Source organism: Phodopus roborovskii, unplaced genomic scaffold, assembly GCF_943737965.1.
Source record: "Phodopus roborovskii unplaced genomic scaffold, PHOROB, whole genome shotgun sequence".
NCBI classification, from domain to species: domain Eukaryota; kingdom Metazoa; phylum Chordata; class Mammalia; order Rodentia; family Cricetidae; genus Phodopus; species Phodopus roborovskii.
The window spans coordinates 154,879-179,037 of record NW_026126597.1 but is presented as its reverse complement, the minus strand read 5'-3'; the positions used below and the strand labels follow the sequence as shown (position 1 = coordinate 179,037).

General features: G+C 43.3%; 2 protein-coding genes across 2 annotated transcripts in view; one reads left to right on the top strand and one right to left on the bottom strand.

The window, feature by feature from the left end:
- Mettl6 (methyltransferase 6, methylcytidine) overlaps positions 1-8,389 on the bottom strand; it is a 15,181-nt gene extending 6,792 nt beyond the window's left edge. Inside the window, exons 1-4 of the mRNA XM_051204776.1 lie at positions 8,295-8,389; positions 7,054-7,400; positions 5,528-5,662; positions 584-754 (exon numbers count right to left, since the gene is read on the bottom strand). Of these exons, the coding sequence (XP_051060733.1) occupies positions 584-754; positions 5,528-5,662; positions 7,054-7,275 (528 nt within the window). The 5' untranslated portion in view covers positions 7,276-7,400; positions 8,295-8,389. The remainder of the gene's footprint in view (positions 1-583; positions 755-5,527; positions 5,663-7,053; positions 7,401-8,294) is intronic.
- On the top strand, positions 8,373-24,159 carry Eaf1 (ELL associated factor 1). The gene is made up of 6 exons (XM_051204775.1): positions 8,373-8,762; positions 11,011-11,105; positions 13,492-13,628; positions 16,183-16,373; positions 18,195-18,428; positions 21,034-24,159. Exons 1-6 carry the CDS (start codon positions 8,402-8,404, stop codon positions 21,078-21,080), a joined length of 1,065 nt encoding a protein of 354 aa, XP_051060732.1. The 5' UTR covers positions 8,373-8,401; the 3' UTR covers positions 21,081-24,159.

Genomic DNA, 24,159 nt, shown 5'->3' with positions numbered 1-24,159 from the left:
CCTCCTACCTCAGTCCCAAGTACTAGGATTATAGGCAAGTTATAGTAGCCTCCTGGTGTCCACAACAGTTCAGGATCTTGCCATCCTACTAAGATAAGAATATTGTTGGCACTAGTAATGTAACAATGGCTGGCTTTGAAGAACATTTAGCAGAGGGGAAGCACAGTGCTGGGCACATGCCACACTTATTTAATCTTCCTCAACTGCTACCATCTATCTCAGCTGCATTAGCCCAATATTTTTCAGGTACAGAACCAGGCTTGGAGCAGCAAAGGAACTTGTCCAGTAGTGAACCCAGCTTAGAATCTTGTGCTTCCCACTTAATTACATGTCCTCTTACCTTATGGATCCCCCAGGTTGCTGCAATGTCTTCCTTGCTCTGGGGCTGGCTGTGCTCTAAAGCGCAACCATGGCACTGCACAAACCTACAGCTACGCGGCTGCTTTATGCCAGAGAGTCCTCCCCCCCTGCTGGCTACAGTCTACCCACTGGAAATGGGAAGATGCTGGGAGTGTAGCACACAGGCCTTACAGAGGAGGAGTCAAGAGAGCTCACCCTCAGACATAGACATCAAATCACTCACCTTGTACACATTTAGTAAGACAAGGTGCATCTTCTCCGGGTGGACAGCTGAGAGCACAAAGATCAACATGACGACATCCACAGACTCTGGTGGGATGTGGTCAAGGAGGTCATCTTTAGTGAGGTCACACTGGAATACTTTGCATCTCTCTCTATTATATGAAGGATTTTGCTAGAAAGGGAAAAACCATAAAGAACTTAGTATTTTAATTAATCAGTCTGCCAATACAGGTATGAATATATAGCACATGTTTACTGCTATCTAGAATGGCCACTTGTTACTGGGGAAGTAATGTCTGATTCTGTATAGGGAGCAAGGCAGCATTTCATCAAACTTTTTTTTTGGTTTTGTTTTGTTTTGTTTTTTTGGGACAGGGTTTCTCTGTGTAGCTTTGACCAGGCTGGCCTCGAACCCACAGAGGTCTGACTGCCTCTGCCTCACGGGATTAAAGGCACACACAGCCACCACCTGGCTCAGCAAACTGTTTTTAACTGAGGGCAGAGAATAGTCTGTCACTTATTTAAAACCAAGCATTTCAGAGGCCTGTTTTTCCCAAAGGGTAATACAAAGTTGGCAGCTGCTTCCTAATCGTCAGTTGGTTATCCCTGACAAGCTTACATTCTATGAGAAGGTCTCCCATAGTTCTTATGTACCATATTTCCTAGAGATAAAAGACTAAAGATCCTAACCTACCTTTCTTTTTCCCATCCAAGTACTAACTAGGCTCGACCCTGATTAGCTTCCAAGATGAGATGAGATAGGGCATGTTCAGGGTGGTATGGCCGTAGACCCTCCCTTTCTTTCTAATAAGTATATTCCTGGCACATTTTGGTTGGTTGGTAGGTTCTAGCACATGTATCATACAGAATAAGCTTTTTTTTTTTTAATCGTGTAAATGGGGACCTGAATAAATTAATATGCAAGGTTACTGGGTGGGAATATTTAGTATTTAAAAATATTTATTTTTTAATTTATGTTTACCTATGTACATGTAAGCACAGGGGCTCTCAGAGGCCAGAAGACACTGAGTTTGAGTTACAGGCAGTTGTTAGCCACCAGATGTTGGTGCTGGGAATCAAACCCATGTCCTCTGTAGGGCAGAAAGCACTTAACTACTGAACTGTCTTTCCAGCTCTGCAATAGTCATTTCCCCCCCTCTGTAGTCCTGGCTGACCCCCCCCCCCAGAGATCCACTTGCCTCTGCCTCCCAGGTGCTGGGATCTAGGGTGTGTGCCACCACTGCCCAGCACAAAAGTCAGTTTTTAAAATGAGTAAACTACATGTTGAGAGTGACTGTCCTCTAAATCAAGCAACTACTATGCTGGGGGAGTTCAGCTGCGCACCCTTGCAAAAGGATTACCACAGCCAGGCTTGTTGATTGTGTACACCTGAGTATCCTGCTGCTCCCTACTTCAGGAGCATACTGCAAAGGAAGGGACCGTTCCATTAGGAGGCTACAGGAAAGCCCTCATCCCTGCTGGGTAAAAACTTTACAAGTGCAGTCTGTTGGGGGTGGAGCACTCACAGCCCTGTAAACAATCTCCCGCATATGCTCTGTAAGAAAGCCCAATAAACTCATTGGTTTCCAGAGTGAACTTTGTCCAACTGTGCTTTGATTTGTCATTGAGACCTTAGGAGAAGGGAGTGGCAGCTCTCACTTATGACTTCCCTATAAAGAAATTTTAGCAATAGAAGGAAATACACCAGACATCAAAACATACTACAAAATATAGTAATAAAACAATGTGGTTTGAGAATGGTGACAAACAGCTCACCAAGACAGAAGATTCCCAAATAGACCCATGTGTATACGTGAGAATTTAGCATTTTATGACAGGATAAAGATGACAATTACATGAAAAGGTTAATAATAATAACAATGAACACGCCAATGGTTTGTGTTCTGAAAACCAACTACCAGATACATTAAAAGACTTCTAGTTTTAGCTTAGAGATGAACACAAATGGAAAGACATGGCTCCCATACTAAAAACAAACAAACACCCCCCCCCCAAAAAAAAAACACAAAAAAGCCCCAAGGATAGCAAAATAATGGCATGGCATGTATGTGTCTATAAAACCAAGAAAAAAAAAAAAAAAAAAAAAATCACAGAACCTGTGACGGTAAAATCTAGAGAAAAACAAGTGTCTTCAGGGAGATCCAAGCCCCAAGTGTTTGCTTACCAGTCTGGAAAGACAATGTTTAAAAATTAGCAAGTGGTGAGGGGCACTAAGGATGAAGCCACAGGGGCTGTTTTTGCTGAATGTGTTTCTACCAGCAACACTGCCAGGGTCTCACAAAGACAATGCTGCTCTTTCCTCACATCCTTTTAGCAAAGAAAGATGTCTCTGCAAGAGAAAAGCAACCTAAAAGTGGAGCCTATGACCACCAGTAAAGAGCCCTGTAACCCCAGGAAGAAGGCGGTGGGGGCCTCCTCCTCCTAAACCCAAGATTACAGATGCTTCCATTGTTGGGAGAGGGTGGGCAAGAAAAGAAAGAAATTTTCATGGGGCTGGAGGGATGGCTCAGAAATTAAGAGCACTGGCTGTTTTCCCAGAGGACCTAGGAGTGATTCCTCACACCTACATGGCAGCTCACAATTGTCTTCTGACCTCCACAGGCTTGAGCAGGGAAAATACCCACACACATAAAATTAATAAATCTATCTTTTAAAAGAACAGAAAAGAAAAACGTAGAAAGGCCACACTCTGAGACACAAAGCTACTGTACAGTTCAAAAACAGAGGGGCAGGGCAAGAAGGATATGCACTATTCACCCTACACAAAATCCTCCAGGAGACAGGCAAGGCACAAAAAGACCCAAAGCCAGCAAAAGACAAAAGTCACCAAAGGTGTTTTAAGTGTCTGGTACTCAGAGCAACAATAAAAATATAACAGAAATTGTACCAACAGAAACAAAACTTCTGATTACAAATCCCTATTCACTTCAGTATCTCCTGAACTAATATTATGTACAGTTTCAACAGAAAAGCATACAAGATGCCAAGAAGCAAGGAAAAAAAATGTGTGAAGAAAGAAGGCAATCTTTAGAGCCAGACTCAAATATGGCACAGAATGAGAGACTATAAATTTGGGTATTTAAAATAATAATTATTAAAATGTTGTAGACACTGGGGCTGGTGAGGTGACTTGGTGGGTAGGGGTACTTGCTGCCAAGCCTAACTAAGTTCAATCCCCAGATCCTGCATAGTGGAGGGAGAGAGCAGACCTCAGCAACTTGCCCTCTGACCTCCATGAGTATCATGGAATGTGCACGCCCCCTTCCACACAAGCATGCACACATGTGCACACAAACACAATATATATGTATATACAGAAATAAACAAGTTAGCTAACAAACAGTTAATGTTTTTATAAAAAAAAAAAAAAAAAACATACGTAGGGGCTGCAGTTAAGAACACATGCTGATTTTCTAGAGCACCCTGGTTCAACTCCCATTAATCACAATGGCAGATCACTACTACCAATAAATCCAGCTACAGGGATCTGACACTCCTGTGCATATACACATGCACACAATACACAAAATTAAACATATAATAAAATGTAAACATTAAAATGTTAAAGTCAGATAACATGACAAATAAGACAGGTAATGTAAGGGATGGAAACTATAAAAAGACTAACATTTAAGTGCCCCAAATTAAAAAAAGTGAACTAAATTCATAAGAGAAATAAATCTTTTTTCAAATGAGCTTATTGGAGGAATATCTTTTTTAGAAACAATCAGTGAATATGATGATAGCATAACAGAAATAATATGAATTAAAAATGCTGGGATTACAAGTGTGCACCACCATACTTGGCTTATATCCAATTTATTAACCTTTTATGTTTTGAGGTAATAAGGTTTTATGTGTAAGAATCACCAGCACTCATGAGGCTGAGGCAAGAGGATCAACAGTTTAACTTGCCTCAGCCTGGGCTATCTAAAACAAAACAAAACAAAAAAGATATGATTAAATCCTGTGTTAGGAAAGGGACACCATTAATAATGCTGAATAGGCAAAAGAGATGCTTGCAATATATGTATTATAACATCCCGAATATATTATAAACATAAAATGACAAGTAAACAGAAACATAGGCAACAGTTATAAACAGATGATTCTTACTGTGATGTTAAGTTCTGCACTGGTGGGGACTCTGTCTCTTGTTCACTGCTTACCCCAATGCTGAAGACAGCAACTGGCATAGTAAGGTCTGAATAAACACATGCAGAAGAAAGGAGCTCATGGCAGAAGAAAAAGTATATTTACATATTTAAGTCTTCAATATCATTGGGTAATGAGAACAATAAAATACTTTTTTTTCTGGAAGATTGGCAAAAACAAAAAATACTGAGGAAACAGAGGAAAGAGTAAAATTATAAATTGGCAGCCAAGCAGTGGTGGTACATTCCTTAAATCCCATCAGAAGCAGGAGGATCTCTGAGTTAAAAGCCTGGTCTACAGAGTGAGTTCCAGGACAGCAAGAGCTACACAGAGAAACTGTCTCAAAACCACCTCCACAAATATATACACATATATTGGCATAATCTTTTTTTTTTTAAAGGCAAAGTGGTATTATCTATTAAAATTTAAATATTCATATTCACATTCTTCTTCTAAGGGATTTTATTTTTTCTATTATTCATCACAGAGGACTGTGCATATGAGTTTTGAGAAGCATATGCATAATACTAGTTACATTAATCTAACTTATTAATGTAAATTAATAGAAATAAATCTATAAAGCAGATATGAATGAAGCACAGAGGCACTATTTAGTATTTTCTTGCTTTGCTTTGAATCAAAATATTTTATAGGAACATTCAAAAGAAAATGACATTCTTGGTGATCATAGCTGGTAAGCTTCTAGAAGAGGATTGGAATTAGACAAATGGTCTAAGAAATCAGAAAGAGCATAATATGGTGGACCTACCTTAACATAGTCTACTGCCCTTGGAGAAAAATCACAGGCATAGGCAAAGATATTCAAGTCTTCTTCTAAAAGTGGGAATAAACAGTTCCCAACCCCACATCCAGCTTCCAACAAAGTCAATTTTTGACCTTCATACTGAGGAACAAGAACACAAAAGTTACAATACATTACATTTGCATAATGAAGAAACACACTGAGCTAAAAGATTTAGCAATAAAAAAGAGACTTCTCTGAAGGCATGAAGCTGTTAATAAACAGAACTAGTAAGGAAAAGATAATACTGGTACCTCATTTTTAATTACCCAACCTTGGGCAGTTTGGTATTAAGAATAACAACAATGCTGGGCAGTGGTGGCATACGCCTTTAGTTCCAGCACTTGGGAGGCAGAGGCAGGTGTATCTCTGTGAGTTTGATGCCAGCCTGGTCTACAGAGGTAGTTACAGGACAGGCTCCAAAGGTACAGGGAAAACAAAAACAAACAACAAAAACAACCAACCAACTCAAAAACCCCAAACCCAAACCCAACACACACACAAAACTCCTAGCCATTAGTGCAGACACTCTGGGGCTGACTTTCTTCTCAAATTCCAGCTGCTCTTTAGACCCTGTGTTCTATGCTTGGGTAACTTATTTCTACACTCTTGTGCCTTGATTTTTTCCTTCAAATGAGAATGCTAATGGACTTCATAGAGAGCTATGAAGCTTAAATAGAACATATGTAAAAATCTTAGAAAAGGTTTATAGTGAATGGTTCATTAACTACTACCGTTAACTACTATAAATAGCTTCAATCTGTCACTAAAGTTTACTCTGAATATTTACTATTTCTAAGTTTCAAATTGGCTTTAAATAAGTAGAAAACAACACTAAGGGGCTGGAGAGACTGCTCTGTGGTTAAGAGCATGTGCTGCTCTTCCAGAGGACCCAGGTTCCATTGCCTGAATCCACACGGCAAGTCAGAATTGTCTGCCATCCCAGTTCCAGTGGATCTGATGCCTTCTGACCTCCACTGGCACCAGACATGCAAGTGGTGCACAGGCATACACTCAGGCAAAACACTTGGAACACATAAGATAATAAAGTAAATAAATCTAAAAGGAAAGGCCTTAAAAGTTCTCTCCTATTAAACAGCCCAGAAAATGCTGAAATTACTCAAAACTAAACAGAACTCTTCTTAGGTATATTTGATAGGCTTCATACATTTTCTTTAGGACAGTGCAGTCAGTAAAGTGCTTGTCATACAACTACAAGGACCTGAGTTCAAATGGGCACTCACATAAAAAGCTGGGCATGGTGAAGCATGCTTGTCATCCCAGTGCCAAGAAGGCTCCCTGCCATCTAGCCCAAGCTAATCTGTGTGTCCCAAATCCCAGCGACAGACTCTAAACAGTGCCTGACTCTAGACAGTGCCTGAGAAATGACACCCAAGGTTCACAGCTGGAGCACATGATATATGTAATAAAAGATCTCTCTTCTACACATCGCAAATGAGGATAGCTCAGGGCCAGGAGAAACCCCAGCCTACCTCCCTACATGATCTTAGCTCCTCAAACTCTCTGGTGGTCCAGTGTCTGTCTTTGAAAAAATTGGTACTGTTTCTTTTGTAGAAAAGGTCCCAGTTCTTCTGAGCATCTTTTTCCAGTTTTTGCTGTTTAAAATCAGACACCACAGCTCGGTCTCTTTGCAGTTTCTCCTCTTCTTCAGAACTAAGTGTCCTTGCTTGCAGCCCTTTCCTTTGGAAAGCCATTGTAGTTGCTAAACGTTCTCTGCTCTTTGAGCATCTGAACAATCGGTGCTGATCCTGCAGACACCGGATTTTTTCTGGCACATTTTCCCCAGGTGACTCTGTGGCTTCAGCAGCAGCAGTCGATGCTACTCAGGGAAAAGAAATTCTAGTTAGTGATTCTGTTATAACCTGCCCACTCCCCTTCCCACCCTGTTTCTTCTGTTAGCCAGGATCTCGATATGTAAAGGCAGCCTTGAATTCCCTATGGAAGAAGGCCAGGCTGTCCCCAGAACGTATATCCTCCTGCCTCAGCCTTCCAAGTGGCTATACCGACTCACAGAGCTAGAGGTTCCTTTAGAACTTCGAGACTTTGAGTTCTAAAACAGTCCAAGACTCTGGGGGGGGGGGGGCTCCTGACCAGCTCTGTAAGGCGCGGGGGTCAGTTCACCCAACACCCGCCAGATGCTGACTCTACTTAACACCGTGCCGGGGGGCGGGCGGACGGGAGAGGTCACAAAGACCAAGACGGTCTACTGCACAAAGCTCACTGCACTCAGAGACCGGAACTCCCACGTAGCGGACTGCAATTCAAACCCGATGAGCCGAGTATTACAAGGAATAGATTTAGTCGGGGGCAAAGGCACGGCTTCCACGAGTAGGCCGAGAAAACGTGAGAAGGAAAGTCCCATCAACGTTCAGTGCCCGCGGGAAAGGAGACTGGAAACAGCGCCGGCGGCAGCCCGAACTGAAGGCGGGTAGACAGACGGCCGACCGACGAGACGGGCCGCGCCGCGTTCGCTGGCGCCGGAGCTTGTGACCGCAGCCACAACAGGCCACAGCAGCAACCGAGCTGAAACCCTCTAGCCGCAAGCACGGGGCGGACGCGGCGGGAAGGGCGAGCGACGGGTCATCTCTCCCAGGGCCCTCGGGCTCTCCGGCATGTCGAGGGCCGTGGGTGCCGACGCTCACACTCGCGTCCACTCAGCCCCCACGTTCAGCCGGCAGGGCTACCGGCAACGCAGAGGCCGGGGCGCACTCACCTGTGTGCCAAGCCCTCGGGGGAACAAGCTTCCAGCTGAAGTGTAAAGACTGGAAGCCACGCACTCAGCGCCCACCGACTAGAGCTCTCTCGGGGAAGCCTTTCTCCATGGCACTTCCCCCGCTGTTTCCGTTGGGAAGCCGGAAGTCCCGCCCCGACGCCGGAAGCGCAGCGGCCTTGCTTCCTCAGAGTCTCTCTAGACGCCGCGGAGACTGGTTCCCGGCCCCCGGTGGGCGCGGACTTGGCTCAGTGCGTGCTGCGGAGCCGCGTCCCGGGAGTGCGGTCCTGCGGGCCGCTTGCGCGGGAGTCCGGGACTGCGGCCGCGCTAGGAGAGCGCCGATCCGGCTGCTAGGCGGGTGCAAGGCCATGAACGGCACGGCGAACCCGCTGCTTGATCGTGAGGAGCATTGCCTGCGGCTGGGGGAGAGCTTCGAGAAACGGCCGCGGGCCTCCTTCCACACTATTCGCTGTGAGTGAGCGCTCCTCGTGGTTCCCTTCGGCCTCTCTGGCCGCCACGTGCCAGCCCCGAGACCCTCCTGTCCACCCCTCGGCTCTCTAAAGCGTCACGTTCCTTATCTCTCACCCGAGATCCTCTGGGACTTCGATTTGCTCGTTTATTTTCTTATCGCTTCTCTCAAACCAAACCACTGGTTGCTGCCAGCTAGCTATTCTTTTTCCTTACAGTCTCAAATACCAGCCCAGAAGGCTTTTATTTAAAATCCCCCTTCCCAGCCCTTAAGCCACACTTTACTCCTTTGGATCGAGGCCCCTTTTCTTCTCCCTCGTGTTCCCTTTGTCGAATTGTTGTATTCCATCAGGGCTCACTCCTTGAAAAGACTTCTTTGCTACGAGCGTCATTTACTCTGACTACTGTATTCTTTTCCTGGCTTTTCTTTCCTCTGAGGGCTCTTGGTCCCCTCCACAGCGAGGGAGTCTGAATTCTTTGTACCATTCGTAAGGTTTTCTCTTCCTCTTTCTGTGTTTGTTTTGACAATGATTTTGTTGTTGTTTGAGACAGTGTCTTCCTGCAGGCTATGCTGGTCTAGAACTCATCATGTAGCTCAAGCCAGCCCCGAACATGCTCCACGCCTGCCCCTGGCTCTGTAGTGCTGCAATCATTGGCCTGACCCACCATATCTAGCTGACATTCATGTCTTTTGGTCACCTTCACCACCTTAACTTGTGGGCCAGCTCACTTGTGGGTGAACAATAATGTGAGCCTGTCATACGTTAAAGCTTGATCTATGTTTGGAAAACCAAGACAGCTGCTTAAGGAATGTGGAAATAGTCATTATGTTGGGCCTTTTTCTACATGATTATAGACTCTGAGTGGGGTATTTCCACTGTGTGTCCTGGGTAAAGATTTGGCTGACAGAGCATATCCCTCTGTGATTCATAGACTTCTGGTTTCCGGTAGCATTAACAACAGCTAAGACATGCTTTGTCATGGGAGTAAAAGATGTGACTCAACACATAGGAAGGGGGTGTGTTAGATATTAAAGTCCCATCTTTGTGTGGCCACCTGTGTTGTTTCTCTGCCTCCCACTGACAGCAGCTCCAGCTGTTTCAGTGAGACAGTATTGGGGAAGTGATAAGACTATAATTTGTCCCCCCTCCACTGAAGGACACAATGGGTTTTAAGTGAGATTCTGCACATATGCACCTGGCCTGCAGTTTGAGGCAGGTGTGTGTTAATATGAAGTAAAATGGCTCTTCCGATTGTGTGATTTGTAAGAGTAAGCCAGGTCGCTTCTGGAGTTCACCTGTCTGCTTCTGAACATATCTTCAAGTGTACCTTTTTCAAAAATGAAAGAACTTGAGTGTGACAGATTCTGCATTTGAACGTTTCTGTTGAAAACGAAGTCAGCCTTGTGGCCTCCTGTGTCTCATGGACATTTATAGTCAGAATGTTTGCTCTGTTCCTTCTGTGCACACAGTTCTAATTACATTATTATGGATGGTAGAAGTTAACTGCTATCTGTCATTTAGAATAAGGAAATACCTTTCATTAATAAAAGGGTTTATGAGTTTCACCTCTTTACACCAAAATAATAGTGTAGTGGAAGGAAACATAATTAGAGGTGCTCTTGAGTTGGTAATTATTGAATTGGATGAGGGTATTTGGGGCTCATTGTTCTAGCATATATGAAGTTATGTATAAAAGTCTTTTTTTTTAGAATTTTAAATAATGGGGCTGGGGAGTTAGCTGGTTTGTGAATACTTGCCATGAAAATCTGATTTGGATTTCTATAATAAACAGTTGTAATCCCAGTGCTGGGGATATCAAGACAGGAGGATCATTGGCCAACTGACTTTACCTATTCAGTGAGCTCCAGGTCAATGAGAGACCCTGTCTCAATAAACAACACAAGCTGGGCGGTGGTGGCACACACCTTTAATTCTAGTACTCAGGAGTCAGAGGCAGGCAGATCTCTTGAGTTCAAGGCCAGCCTGATCTACAAAGTGAGTTTCAGGACATCCAGGATTACTCAGAGAAACCCTATCTTGAAAAACAAACTAACAAAGACTAACAGTACCTGAGAGACTGTCTAATAAAGTGCTGCAGATACATGTACACATGTACATACGGGGCACACATACATGAAAGAATCCTCAACCATTTTTATTTATGTAAATACAGTTTTTAATTCTGAAATTAAAATGTCCGGGAAGTCCTTACTTTCAGTCATTCAATGGGAAATCTTTGTTTCTTTTAGATGACTTTAAGCCAGCATCAATAGATACTTCCTGTGAAGGGGAGCTCCAGGTTGGCAAAGGAGATGAAGTCACAATTACACTGCCACATATTCCTGTAAGTTGCTTCTATTATTGGTTTAGTGTAACGAATTCTTGAGTTATATTTATAGTTTGAATTTCCATATATATATATATATATATATATATATATATATATATGGCCAGCATATGTAAAATAGGAGTTTAGGGGTTTGGTAGGTGGTAACTCATGTCTCATGGGGCTTGGGTCTTTGTCCTTGTCCCTGAGCCCCTCTCCCTCCAGTGTGCAGTACAGTAGGCAAGTTTCCATCTGGACAGCTGTGCCTCTGCTAGATAGTTTCTCCCAAGCAGTTCTGGATAGAAAGGCCCTATGTGTCATGTGTAGCCATAGCAGCTTCTGAATATTGGGCAGCCAGAAGGCAGGCAGGAGCCAGAGGGACATCTTTATATATGGTCAGGCATCCAGTGCAGGCTGATGGGCCCAGGCAGGAACAAAAAGTTTGGAACATTGCTAATTTAAGGATGAAGAACTCAGTTAAAAGCTGCACCAAGAGGGCTGGAGAGATGGTGGCTCTTCCAGAGTCCCTGAGTTCTATTCCCAGCAACCACATGGTGGCTCACAACCATCTATAATGAGATCTGGCGCCCTCTTCTGGCCTGCAGTCGTACATGCAGGCAGAACACTATATACATAATAAATAAATACATCTTTTTAAAAAAGCTTCACCTAGGACTTGGAAGAAAAGACTTTGTGAAGCTCTCTTCAGGGCAGCATTTTGGGTCTAGAGCTGTTGCTCAGTGGTAGGTTCATTCACAGCACAGCCAAAGGAAAAACAAAAAGAAAACCTAAACTTAAATTTGCATTAATACTTTGACCTGGGGAGATGGCTCAGTGGATAAACTTCACAAATATGAGGACTGGAGTTTCAGTTCTCAGAGAACACGGAAAAGGAAGGAAGCAGGGACAGGCCATCTCTGGGGCAAGCTGGCTAACTAGACTTAGTTGGGTTCAGCAAGAGACCCTGCCTCCACAAAGAAAAATGGAGAGCAATTGAGGAGGATGCCTGCTGTCATCTTCTAGCCTCTAAGTATATATGTGTATACACACACACACACACACACACACACACACACACACACACACACACACACATATCTGCCCGCATACAAGGAAACAAGCCTGCAGGCGCAATACACACACACTCGCAAAACAAAAAGCAAACAAAAAAGTTAAAATAGAGGTTTTTAGCACATTTCACACTCTGTCCTCAGATACAGTGAGCTCTGTGTAATTGGTGACAGCATGAAGAGTCTGGGCAGCAAGGCCTGTCAGCCTTGGAGCTGAGGAAAAACAGTCTGTTCATGCAAACACGTCTTTCATTACATGTTACTTGTGGCGGGTTACATCATCTCCCATTGGACCTTAGTTTCCCAAATGAAAATGAAGGGACTAGGTAAGTGGTCCCTAAGCTGCCTTTCAAACCTTATTTTTTACTGTGAAAATAAGGGGTTGAAGAGCTAAACAATTTTTTTCCTAAGTAAGAAATTCTATATTTGATAAGTATTAAATGAATGTTTAATGTACTAGCCCATTTCTAGGCTCTTAAGAATTTAACTTCAAACAAGTACATTTCTTGCCTTTGTGCAGCTTAGGATCTGGAATTTAAATATGGATGTTATGCTTTCCTGTAATCCCAGCATTTGAGAGGTAGAAGCAAGATGATTGAGAGTAGAAGGCCAGGCTGGGCTATAGGAGACCCTGTCTCAAAACCAAACCCGAACAAATTCTTACTGTAGAAATCCAGAGAATAGTTTCCTAACTCTTTGGATTTAGCAGAAGGTGGAAAAATTTAGACAGGAGTCAAAACATAGCAGTTAAAACATAGTCCAGTTAAAGCCCTGAGGCAGGAGTAAGAGCTTATTTTCTGAAGACAACAGAGCCTCAGAATGGGTGGTGGAGCCAGGGGCCACCTTAAAGATGTTATCCTTTGGCACCAGAGCAACATGGGAGCAGTTGAAAAGGCTTGGGTAGATTATTGGCATGGGGTAGCTTCCGCTCACCAGGTTGGTGGTTTACCATTGGAGAATGTTGGTCTTTTGTATGATGGGGAAGCCCTGAACTCTTTAATTGCAAAGAAATATAGAGATTACTCTCTGTAGTGTAGGGGAACATTAATTGTTCTCAGTTTATGTGTCACTATTCTTTGAAACATTTCCCTACACTGTTAAAAATGTGCCTGGTAATTTAAAAATTTAATGCAATTTATGGTTACCTAAAACTGGATACTTGCTATGTTCTAACTGTTCGTTTCCTTTTACCTTCAGTGCCAGAGGAGTTAAGACAGAGATTGGTCGTTTGTTCTTTCTGAGTAGCTCTGATGAGGGATGGATGAGGCAGTGTACTTTGTAAAGGTGGGCTGTTCATAACTGGTGTGTTTATACTTAACTTTTGTGGCAAGCAGGGGTCCACACCACCAATGACTGTGTTCAAAGGGAACAAGCGGCCTTATCAGAAAGATTGTGTGCTCATTATCAATCATGACACTGGAGAGTATGTGCTGGAGAAGCTCAGCAGCAGCATTCAGGTCAAGAAGACGAGGTATGGCTGATTTGGTTTTCTCCCTTCCACTTGCACTGTGGGGATCAAAGCTAGGGCCTTGTGTGCCGGCAGATGCTCTCCTGAAGGATATTCTTAAATGTCTCTAAGTCTTTGTGGTATTTAGTCCAGTTTTATAAAGTGCAAACATCTGCTTGTTCATAGTGTCCCATCAATAATGTTAGCCACTTCTGTGTCAGACAGAAATGTATATTTCCCTCAGTAAAAAATGCTTTATTTAAGAGCTACAACATGAAGTCATTGGGGAAAAACAAGGTACTTACAATTAAGCCATTTTTGTCAATCTCATAATTGCTCTTATATGGGGAATTTGATTTTTATATAAAAATTACAGAATTACATAACTTTTTATTTATTTATTTTGGTTTTTCAAGACAGGGTTTCTCTGTGGTTTTGGAGGCTGTCCTGGAACTAGCTCTTGTAGACCAGGCTGGTCTTGAACTCAGAGATCTCCCGAGTGCTGGGATTAAAGGCGTGTGCCACCACCACTGCCCAGCATCAATTACATAACTTTATTAGAGTAAATTACTGCTTACAAATTAGGATATACTTGAGGTGACTATACTATCAAAATAAACCCTTGCTGAGTATGGTGGGTCACACTTGTAAGCCTAGCATGTGAGAGTTGGAGGCAGCAGTATCAAGAATTCAAGGCCATCTACAGCTGCATAGTGAGTTTGAGGCTAGTCTTAGTTGCATGAGACCCTGTTTCAAAACAACAGGAAAAAAAAAAAAAAAAAAAAAAAAAAAAAACAGTCTTGCAAGATTGCTCAGTGGGTAAAGATGTTAGCCACCAACTCTGATGACCTGAGTCCAGTCCTCTGGACCCACATGGTAGGAGGCATAGCATAAATAAATAAAAATATGTTAAAAAACTTAAAAATAATAAAAATAAAATATTTCCTATTTTTTTTAAATAGTGATCTTTCTTAATAGTTCATTCAACATTAGAGTTTATCTGAACATCAATTCATAATATAAATACACTGCAATACAGTGTTCATTGTAAGATAGTGATTAAGGTTCTTGTGTGTGGGGGTACTAAGCATCAGATCCAGCACTTTGCACATGGTAGGTATAAGTGTTCTTACCGCTGAGCTAAATCACAAGTCTGTTAATTAAATTTTAAGAGACTATTACAACCTGATGTCTGTTTATGCCTCCTCGAGCTATTTTTTTTTCTTTTACTCATTTCACTAGAAAAGGAAAAGCTCCCATTCACTGAGGTTATCATGGGCCAGTATGCTGGATATTTTAGATGTAGTAACTAATCTTTACCAGTAATTTTTAGAGGCAATTTCTTTGAGGCAGGGGTTGTGGTTTACACAGTTTGACTGCTAGAGCCGAGACACCACCATAGGCAGTGTGCACAGTGCCTGCTTCTGTTCCATCCTTTTGTTTTGTGTCAGGGCCTAAGGTGAACCTGATGCCCCTATGGTACCAATGGTGCTCTATTCCCATTCTACTCTGTGATCTGGGTGGGAACCAGCAGCATGTGTCTTGGGTACTCGAGGAATATCAGGACCTACTAGGTCAGAACCTGCCGAGAAACTTCAAGGGGATTTGTGCAGATGCTGAAGTTAAGCACTAGGCTAGTCCATTTGCAGAAGAAACTATTACTGTTTTTTTTTTTTTTAGTTTACATATACCTTTTATTGGTTATTGAACCATATAACTTCTTCCATTTTCTCATTTTTGAGCATTTTGATTTATTTTATTTTGTTTTTATTCTTCTCTCATACAATACATCCCAACTGCAGCCTATACCCCCATCCACTGTTCCTCCATTTCCCTTCAGAAAAGAGCAGGCCTCCCAGTAATATTTACAGAACACAGCATAACAACATGCAGTAAGACCCTCATAATCAAAGATAGATGAGGCAACTCAGCAGGAGGAAAAGATCCCAAGAGCAGGCAAAAAGAGTTGGAGACACCCTACTCCCACTCTTAGAGATCCCACATACATCTCAAGCTCCCACGAACAACTGCTTCATGTGTACAGAGGAGTAGGAAAAATTATTAGTGCATAAAATTTTCTCACTTGGAGGTAGAAAATAATGTAAAAACTTGCAAGCTGCCAGTATTTCAAAATCCAGTTTATTCAGAAACTTCTATATTTATTTTTATAACTGTATATTGAATTTAAGTCATATTGTGATATTTTCTTGGAAACACATTTAATCACATTGTGTCTGTGTTTTATCTCCTTGCTGAGTTTTTAGTGGATGTAGCACATCTGTAATCTTAGCTCTTGGAAGGCTGAGGCTGTCCCAGAGTACAAGCTAGACCCTGACTCAGGAAAAAAAAAAAGTTCACTCCTTGGAAACAGAGGGTCATTTCATTGTCTCTGTATTGCTGATGCATAGTAGAATGCTGGGATGCAGTAGACACATGGTTGTTGTGTTCTCATGGTGAAATTATGAAGATCAGATTTTGCAGTCACTTGGAAAGAATACTGAGTTCTGCAGATGCTGCCTGTGTGCTTGGTCATTTTGAAGAGATACTATTTTGCCTCTTGATTTAATGCCTATTTCAGAGCCGAGGGGAGCAGTAAAATCCAAGCCCGAATGGAACAGCAGCCTACTCGCCCCCCACAGCCATCACAGCCACCACCTCCTCCACCACCCATGCCATTCCGAGCCCCAACGAAGCCTCCAGCTGGACCCAAAACTTCTCCTCTGAAGGATAACCCTTCACCTGAGCCCCAGTTGGATGACATCAAAAGAGGTAGAGAGCTGGGCTGGCGCATAGGCAGGCACTGGGTTCTTGGGAAGCTCACAAAACTTGCTATCTTACAGATCTGTCACCAGAGCTCCAGGCTCTAGAGCTGCTGAGGGCTGACACTTTATCACATATGGCATTTGACAAGAATGAGTCCAGCTTGGGTGGGATTGTCTTGGAAGTATTTTTAGAGGCTTAGGGTTTAAATAAGCATCACAGGGCTTTAGACTCCCAGAAAGAGTATTCTTGGTGTGTAAATTCTGAGCTCCCCTACTGATTAATGAATGCAAATACAAGTGCTTTATTAAGGGAATTCTTAAGATGCCAAGGTTAGATGCTCTTTGCTGTCCCAGAGCATGTAATCCTGAAAGGCCCTGAGGCCACTGGGGATGGAATCTGACCCAGAAGGACTTAGAGGTCTGGCTTGATCCTTTCCTTTACTGACTTAAGACAAGTTTACCCTGGTCTTCATCCCACACAGTAGAGGGTGTTGGCCCTCCAGACTCTCAGGCATTATGGGGCCGAGTATCATATTTCACATTTATAAGTTTTGTGGGACAAATGCGGCCCCTAATAGTAGAGAACAGGAGGAGTTGAAGGCTTTCTGGGAGTTTGCCTTCTTTATCCTGTAGAAATAGTGCCTTCTCAGAAACCCAGTCACCCCGAGTTTCACACAGCTGCCATACCTCTTGATTATTTTCCCTCTTGGATTCTAGAATGGAACAGGAATTTGGCCATGAGTGGCCAGTTGTTGCCAGTTGCACTTAAAGGAGTCATAGCCACGTAAGGCCCTGGTGATGTTTGGACAGAAAAAAAAAAATCTACCAGTTGTCTTCATGTGACCAGGGACAGTGGATTGGTTAGGGAAAACATGTTTTTCTACTTTACATCCATGAAGAATGCAGAACCTGACAAGCATAGCCATGATCGAATGTGAGAGTCAAAAGTGATGACATTTCACCATTTGGCCTCCTTTGCCAGGGTTTGTCTTATAGGCTTCCATGGGAGTCAGAAAGGACTCAGGCTCACACAGGCTGTCTAGCTGTCTTTTTCCTTGGTAGCTTAGGAAATCCATTGATGTTGACCTCACTACTGGTCATGGTCAGCTTGTCAGAATCTGAAATCGCCTAGGGACAAGCCTCTGGGCACTCCTCTGAGGGGTTATGTAGCCTGTGGGCATGGCTCTGAGGGACTGTCTAATTAGATTGAGATAGGATGTCCCACACGAGTGTGCAGCACCTTTGGGTTTGGGCCATTGACTGTATGAGGAGGAGGTGAGCAAGCACAGGCTTCTGATGCTCTCTGTGAGTGACTGTGGGTACAGAGTGCCTCAGTGCCTCAGTCTCCTCACTGTGACTTCACTGACAGGCTGTCCCTGGGACTGGGAGACTTGCAATTGCTCAATAAATGTTTTTGTATTCTTTTCTCTTATTTGGGGTTTTATACAGTAACTCCCATTTGTTTGCTTGTTTGTGTCAAGGTCTCACTCTGCAACCCAGGCTGGTCCTGAACTCAAGACCTTCCTAACTCCACTGCCCAAGGGCTGAGGTTATAGGCACACACCACACCCACATCAGACTATTTATTTATGGAAATAATAACCCTGATATGTCTTACACAGGAGAGTCATTCTGAAACATTGAGTGTTCCCATTAGCCCCAAGATGGAGTAGGTATCTTTGTCAGTTTGGGAGCCCATTTGTCATACTCAAGAAACAGAAGATGGAAGTCCCTCACCGCAGTTGGTTTTGTCGGCTACTGTTCATAGACGCTTCCCCTCATTTCAGGATAGTGACCGTGCTGGCTGTGCCCTGTTGTGTCTTTGCAGAGCTTCGGGCTGAGGTTGACATTATTGAGCAGATGAGCAGCAGCAGTGGGAGCAGCTCCTCTGACTCTGACAGCTCTTCCGCAAGTGATGATGACAGTGCCAGCAGCGGAGGAGAGGACGATGGCCCTGCCCCTCCTCCCCAGCCCTCACACCAGCGGTCCTACAACAGTGGGCCTGCAGTGGCCAATGGGTCCAGCCGGCCCCAAGGAAGCTCTCAGCTCATGAATACACTCAGTAAGTGTGTCCTTTGGTAGCTGAGACAGGGCAGGCCGTATGCAGCCTATGTTGTCTTGTGTTGGAACCTATCAACTACAGGCATTTAGGGCACAGGAAAGGGTCTTGACAAGGACAAATTGGTTTTTTTCTTTCTTTTTCTCCCCTTACTTGTGGCTGAGACTTCTGCAAAATGCTAAAACTTGATTGTAGACTTTCTGGTTTTCCATACACCAGATTTAAGACATGGCCCACCTACAGCTGGCTTTCAAAAGTTAACCTATTACTGCTATTTGGACACCTAGCCTTTGGCAAGAGAAAAGACAGGATGTTGTCATGTTTGGGTAGCTTTTTTCTACAGTTGATAAGGTAACACAGAGGAAAACCAGAATAAAATTGGCTTTGTTTCAGAGAGGGGTGATTCTGTGCCCCCCGAACCTTGCATGGTGAACAGTCTCTCTCCTAGTCATCTTCCCTTGAGGAAATTGGAAGGCCTGCCAGGGGAGGTGGGATGCAGACCTGGTTAGCCCTGCAGTGTGTCCAAGCAGACATTATTATTAGTCTCAATGCTGTGGACATTCCAGGCTGCATAGTTCCTTTTTGCAGGGCTGTGCTGTGACTTGTTGGGTATATAACAGCATGTCTGACCTCTATCCACTTATGCCATCCCTTCATCTGCCAACCAGAGCATCTCAGCATTTACCTGGTATGCCTTGTCATCTGTATAAGTCAAGGTCCAGGTAAGAAGTATGCTCTCACACAGTCAGAAAAGGAAGTCCTCAGGGATGGGACTGGGTCCTCTTGAGAGGGTTCCAGGGACAGAGAACAGCTGGTCTAAATGTAAGAAATATGAACGTTCACTTTCATCCAACTGCTATTAGCTGAGTTTCTTTTATACACATTCTAAGAATCTGGAGCTTTCTATTAAAGTAATATAAATATCCTGGAGAGAGATGGGCAGAGGAGACACTGGATTAACATGCTTAAAGTTAATGGAAACTTTTTGTTTACTTAGTTTTTTTGTAAGGGTGGGGTTTGGGGGAGGTTGAATTTATGATCTTCTTGCCTCAGCTTCCTTAGTGCTGGGTTATAGGCATAAGCCACCTGGCTCTATTTAATTTTTTTCTAAAACAATTTCATGAAGCTGCAGAGATGGCTTAGGGGTTAAGAGCACTTGTTCTTACAGACGAGCTGGGTTCAATTCCTAGCACACACGTGGCAGCTCACAACCACCTATAAGTCCATTTCCAGGGGATCCAATGCCCTCTTCTGACTTCCAAGGGTACCAGGCACCCGCATGGTATATAGACATGCATGTAGACCAAATACTTATATACGTAAAATAAACAGTTATAAAGCACCTTAATGTGAATGAGTAGGCAAGTGCTGTGTTATTTCTATTTTTTTAGCACATAAAAACTTACTGCTCCTCCTCAGGACTAATAAGCAGCACCAAATTGTGCTTTGCATATGTTAAAAGTAATGTTTCTTTCAAAATGTTGACTGCACCAGTCTTTTCAGTAAACCAAATTGGTTTTCCCGCCTAATAAGTTTATTAGCAAAGGTTTTCTGGTTTTTATTTTGTTTCGTTTTTAAATTAGATATATTCTTTTTATTTTGTGTATGTGTTTTGCCTTCCTCTATGTATTATGCCTCATGCATATTTGATGCCTAAGTCAGTCAGAGAGGGCATCAGATTCCCTGGAAACTGGAGTTATAGGAGTCACCATTTGGGAGTCAGGAATCTAACCTGGGTCCTCTACAAGAGCAACAAATGCTCTTTTTTTTTTTTTTTTAAGGTTTTACTCGATCCCAGTTCCCTCTCCCTCCCTGCCATACTTCCCAGCCCCCCTCCCATCTCATCCTCCCCCCCCCCCCACTCCACAGGGAGGGTGATACCTTCCAGGAGGGATCATCAAAATCTGTCAAGTCATTTGGAGTAGGGACTAGGCCTTCCCTCCCGCCTCTAGGTTAAGGGAGTATCCCTCCATGGGGAATGTGCTCCCAAAGTCCATTTGTGCACCAGGGATACATCCTGGTTCCACTGTCAGAGGTCCCTTAGACTGCCCAGGCCTTCTAACTGAGACATACATTCAGGGAGTCTGAGTCCGTCCAATGCTGGTTTCCCTGCTATCAGTCTGGGGGTCCATGAGCTCCCCCCCCCCCTTGTTTAGGTCAGCTGTCTGTGGAGTTTTCCAGCCTGGTCTTAACCCCCTTTGCTCATCACTCCTCCCTCTCTGCAGCTGGATTCCAGGAGTTCGGCTCAGTGTTTAGCTATGGGTGTCTGTTTCTGTTTCCATCATCTACTAGATGAGGGCTCTATGATGGCATATATATAAGTTATTCATCAATGTCATTATCAGGGAAGGGCATTTAAGGTAGCCTTTCCACACAACAAGTGCTCTTAACAGTTGAACCATCTCTCCAGCCCCAATTAGGAAGCTTTTAGTGTGATGTGATAGGTGAACAGCCAGCCAAAGAATTTTAAATAAGTCTTGATGTTTTAAGTGAAGGCAAAATATAAGTGTATTAAAGGACAAAGAACTGCTCTGTAGGTAGAGCAGAGGAGCCAAGGGAGTCATAAACTACTGTGCTCTCAGCTTCATTTTCTTTTCTTTTTTTGTAGGAAATGATTTGCAGTTAAGTGAGTCTGGCAGTGACAGTGATGACTAGCACCAGGCTTTTGAAATCGTCTTTCTGGTATGCAGACATGCTGCAAGACTCAGCAACTTCTGCCAGGACTCCACACCACAGGAGGATGTTGCAAAGCAGAGCCTGTAGGAGGAGTTAAGGCCTGGAAGCATGCAGATACTCAGTCTTTAACTTGGTGGTGATGGGTGGTTTTCTCACATAATTCTTGAACAATCTATTGTTTCAGAGTTTAAGTAGATCTATAGGAGAACTAACGGAATTCTGTTTCCATGTGGTTAACATTACTAATGAAAAACTGACCAATGTACCTTGGTCTAGGGCATTCAAAGCCCATGTCTTCACCAGGCCAGTAATTCAGCAGTCATCGGTTTGGCCAGGCGATCTGTACCAGTAAAATAAAAGTCTTTGAGGGTTATGGAAAGAAAAAAGAGATCCTCAAACTATATCATAGAAATACATTAAGACCACTTTACACTGTTGGCATGAAGTGGTAAGGAAGTTTTGTTCTGATCCCAGTTGACAAGACCATAGAAGTAGACCTTGACAGAGTCTTTGGGTCAATTAGTTGTGTGTGTGTGTGTGTGTGTGTGTGTGTGTGTGTGTGTGTGTTGGAAATCTAGTAGCTCAGCTCAGTGCAGCTAAGAAAGGGAAGCACACAGCAAGGGATGGCCAGTCACCTGTCCCTGGTGCAAGCTTTTGCTCACTACTTCTTTGAATTACATTTGCTGGCATCAGATATTTCTGCATGGAACTTTCTGTCAGATTCCAAAAGAAAAAGCATTGCTGGTGTTCAACTTGGATTCAGACTTAGGCATTTCTTGTGTCCATGGGGTAGAGTGAGCAGGTTAAAGCAGCAGTTGCCATGCTGACACATAATCCTCAGCCCATATGAGGCTTTTGGGTTCATGTGGATCCATCCCTAGGTGTTCTTCATTCCATGGGTGTTAGCAGAGGTTAGGAATCAAAAGGGGATGTGATGAAGAAACCTCTGAGCGGATGAAGCAGGAGAAAGCCTCCATAGATGAGAATGGATGCAGAATGGAGTTGTGCAGTGTGGGACATTCTTCATGAACTCTGCAGGTGTGGGACATTCTTCATGAGCTCTGTTTATGCTTTTGTGCACTGTTTGTGCCTGACTCCCAGACTGATTGGTATTTTTATAGAGGAGAATCACAACATTGCCTTTTGTAGTGTGCTGTTTCCAAATGACTGTTCCTGCTGGAACATGGTCACTAGTCAATGTTCCACATTGAGGAAGTGTGTGGTGACTTGTATGTTGCTGCCCATCTCTGTAGTTAGAATGAATATATCCTAGGAAATTCCTGTCTTTGCTTTAAGGTATTAATAATGCTTTCCTTGGGTTCCTCTGCTCACATACCTTTTCTCCTGAGCTAGTGGAGGGAGGTGGTCTGGACCTAGAAGGGAAATGGATGGTCCATGGTAGGGGTTTAGGTTAGAGTTGTATCATATAGGTCAACTATTTGATCCACACAGAGATTAAAGTGAGCCGAGACTGGGCAGAAGCCATTGCCCAGCATCACATCTACACCACTCTGCCCAAGTACAGGTGGAGAGTGTGCACTGGGACCTTGTGCTGGGGTCTCAGCCCATTGGGAATCTCCGATGGCAGGTGAGAATCTCTATAGCAAACTGACAATTGCTTTATAATTCTCTGGTTATGACAGCTCAGGGAAGGTGAAAGTCATGATTGGGTGATTTGAATTGTCCCTGGATGTGGGAATTGAATTGTCTTACTGCTTTTAACTTGCTCACCCTGGGGCAGGTTCCAGAAACTTGAACTAAAAATGCCTATTCAAGTCTCCCCTTGCCCCACTTTTCTCCACAAAGCCTTGGTTTGTGTAGACAGAACTGTGGTGTTGGCGTGCTGATCAGTGACTGTTTCTATAGGAAGTACTTGCATGTGGCAATGGGCTTGAAAGTTTAGCCTTCTGAGCCCCAGGCTCCTGTCACTGGCCTACCTAGCACCATATTCTTTTGTTGGCGCCAGTTTTGCTCTCTCACAAATCCTTCAGTGGTCCTATCTCCTTTCCCCACTACAGTAAGAAAGCCATTTTTGAAAATCCAGAATGTAGCCTCCTGCATGATGATGACAATGATGACTTCTCAGGGGTATCATTGTGCCAACCAAGTGACTTCCTTCCTGTCTCTGTGCCTTTGCTGTCCCCTCTTCTGCACTCACTCAACCTTCTCCAGAGCTTCTCAGGTACCACTTTCACCAACTCTTCATTTCTTCCTATGGGGTGTGCCCTGGTGTGCATACAGACTGCCTTTCTCCTACCTGGTCTCTGGTTGGTATGAGCGCCTCAAAAGCAGGGACTGTCATCACAGAACTAGATATGCACATACTCCTAGCCTGGTGGAGAAGAGGCTAAGACAACTAGTTAAAGACTGAGGATAAACATAGGGGAAACATTCCAGGCATTGAGACAATGCTGAAATTACCCATGTAAGTCCCTACTGAATTCTTAAATTACCTTTTATTTGCTCTATGCAATGTTGGCCATTTGGGTAGGGTGGGGAAACTAGTTCTACAGAGACACCATGGCAATCCTTTAAAAAATGTTGGGAAAATGCAATACACATAGACTAGAGATTTGTAATAATGCAACTGGTTATTCTATTTCTGTAGCAGAATAATTTTCTCTATGGGTGGTTTGCTGCAGTAATAGGGAAACTTGAAAATTCCAAAGTCTTTCCTTCCCTTTTTTAAGCTTGTGTGTGTGAGTGAATGTCATATTTATTACATTATTTTGAAAGAGAATTATTTGTCTATTTGTAGATATGTCTTAAGAATAGCCAAAGTGGATCTTTCCATTTGGCAAGGAACATAGACTTTCTAAGACTCAGGCCTTAACCAGTAGCTTGGAAGACCAACTCAAGTGTTAGGAAATGTGTATTTTTGTTGCCTCTGTTGTTTCAGTTTTAGATCCGTTGGACCCTTTAATAATATTTAAAATCTTGTGCCTAAAAATTCATTTTGCTTAATTCTGATGTAGACATTGCATGTTTACATTTATATTTGCTGTATAGTCTCTTTCAAGATGAATATATTTAAATAAAAATGAAGGTCAGCAATATA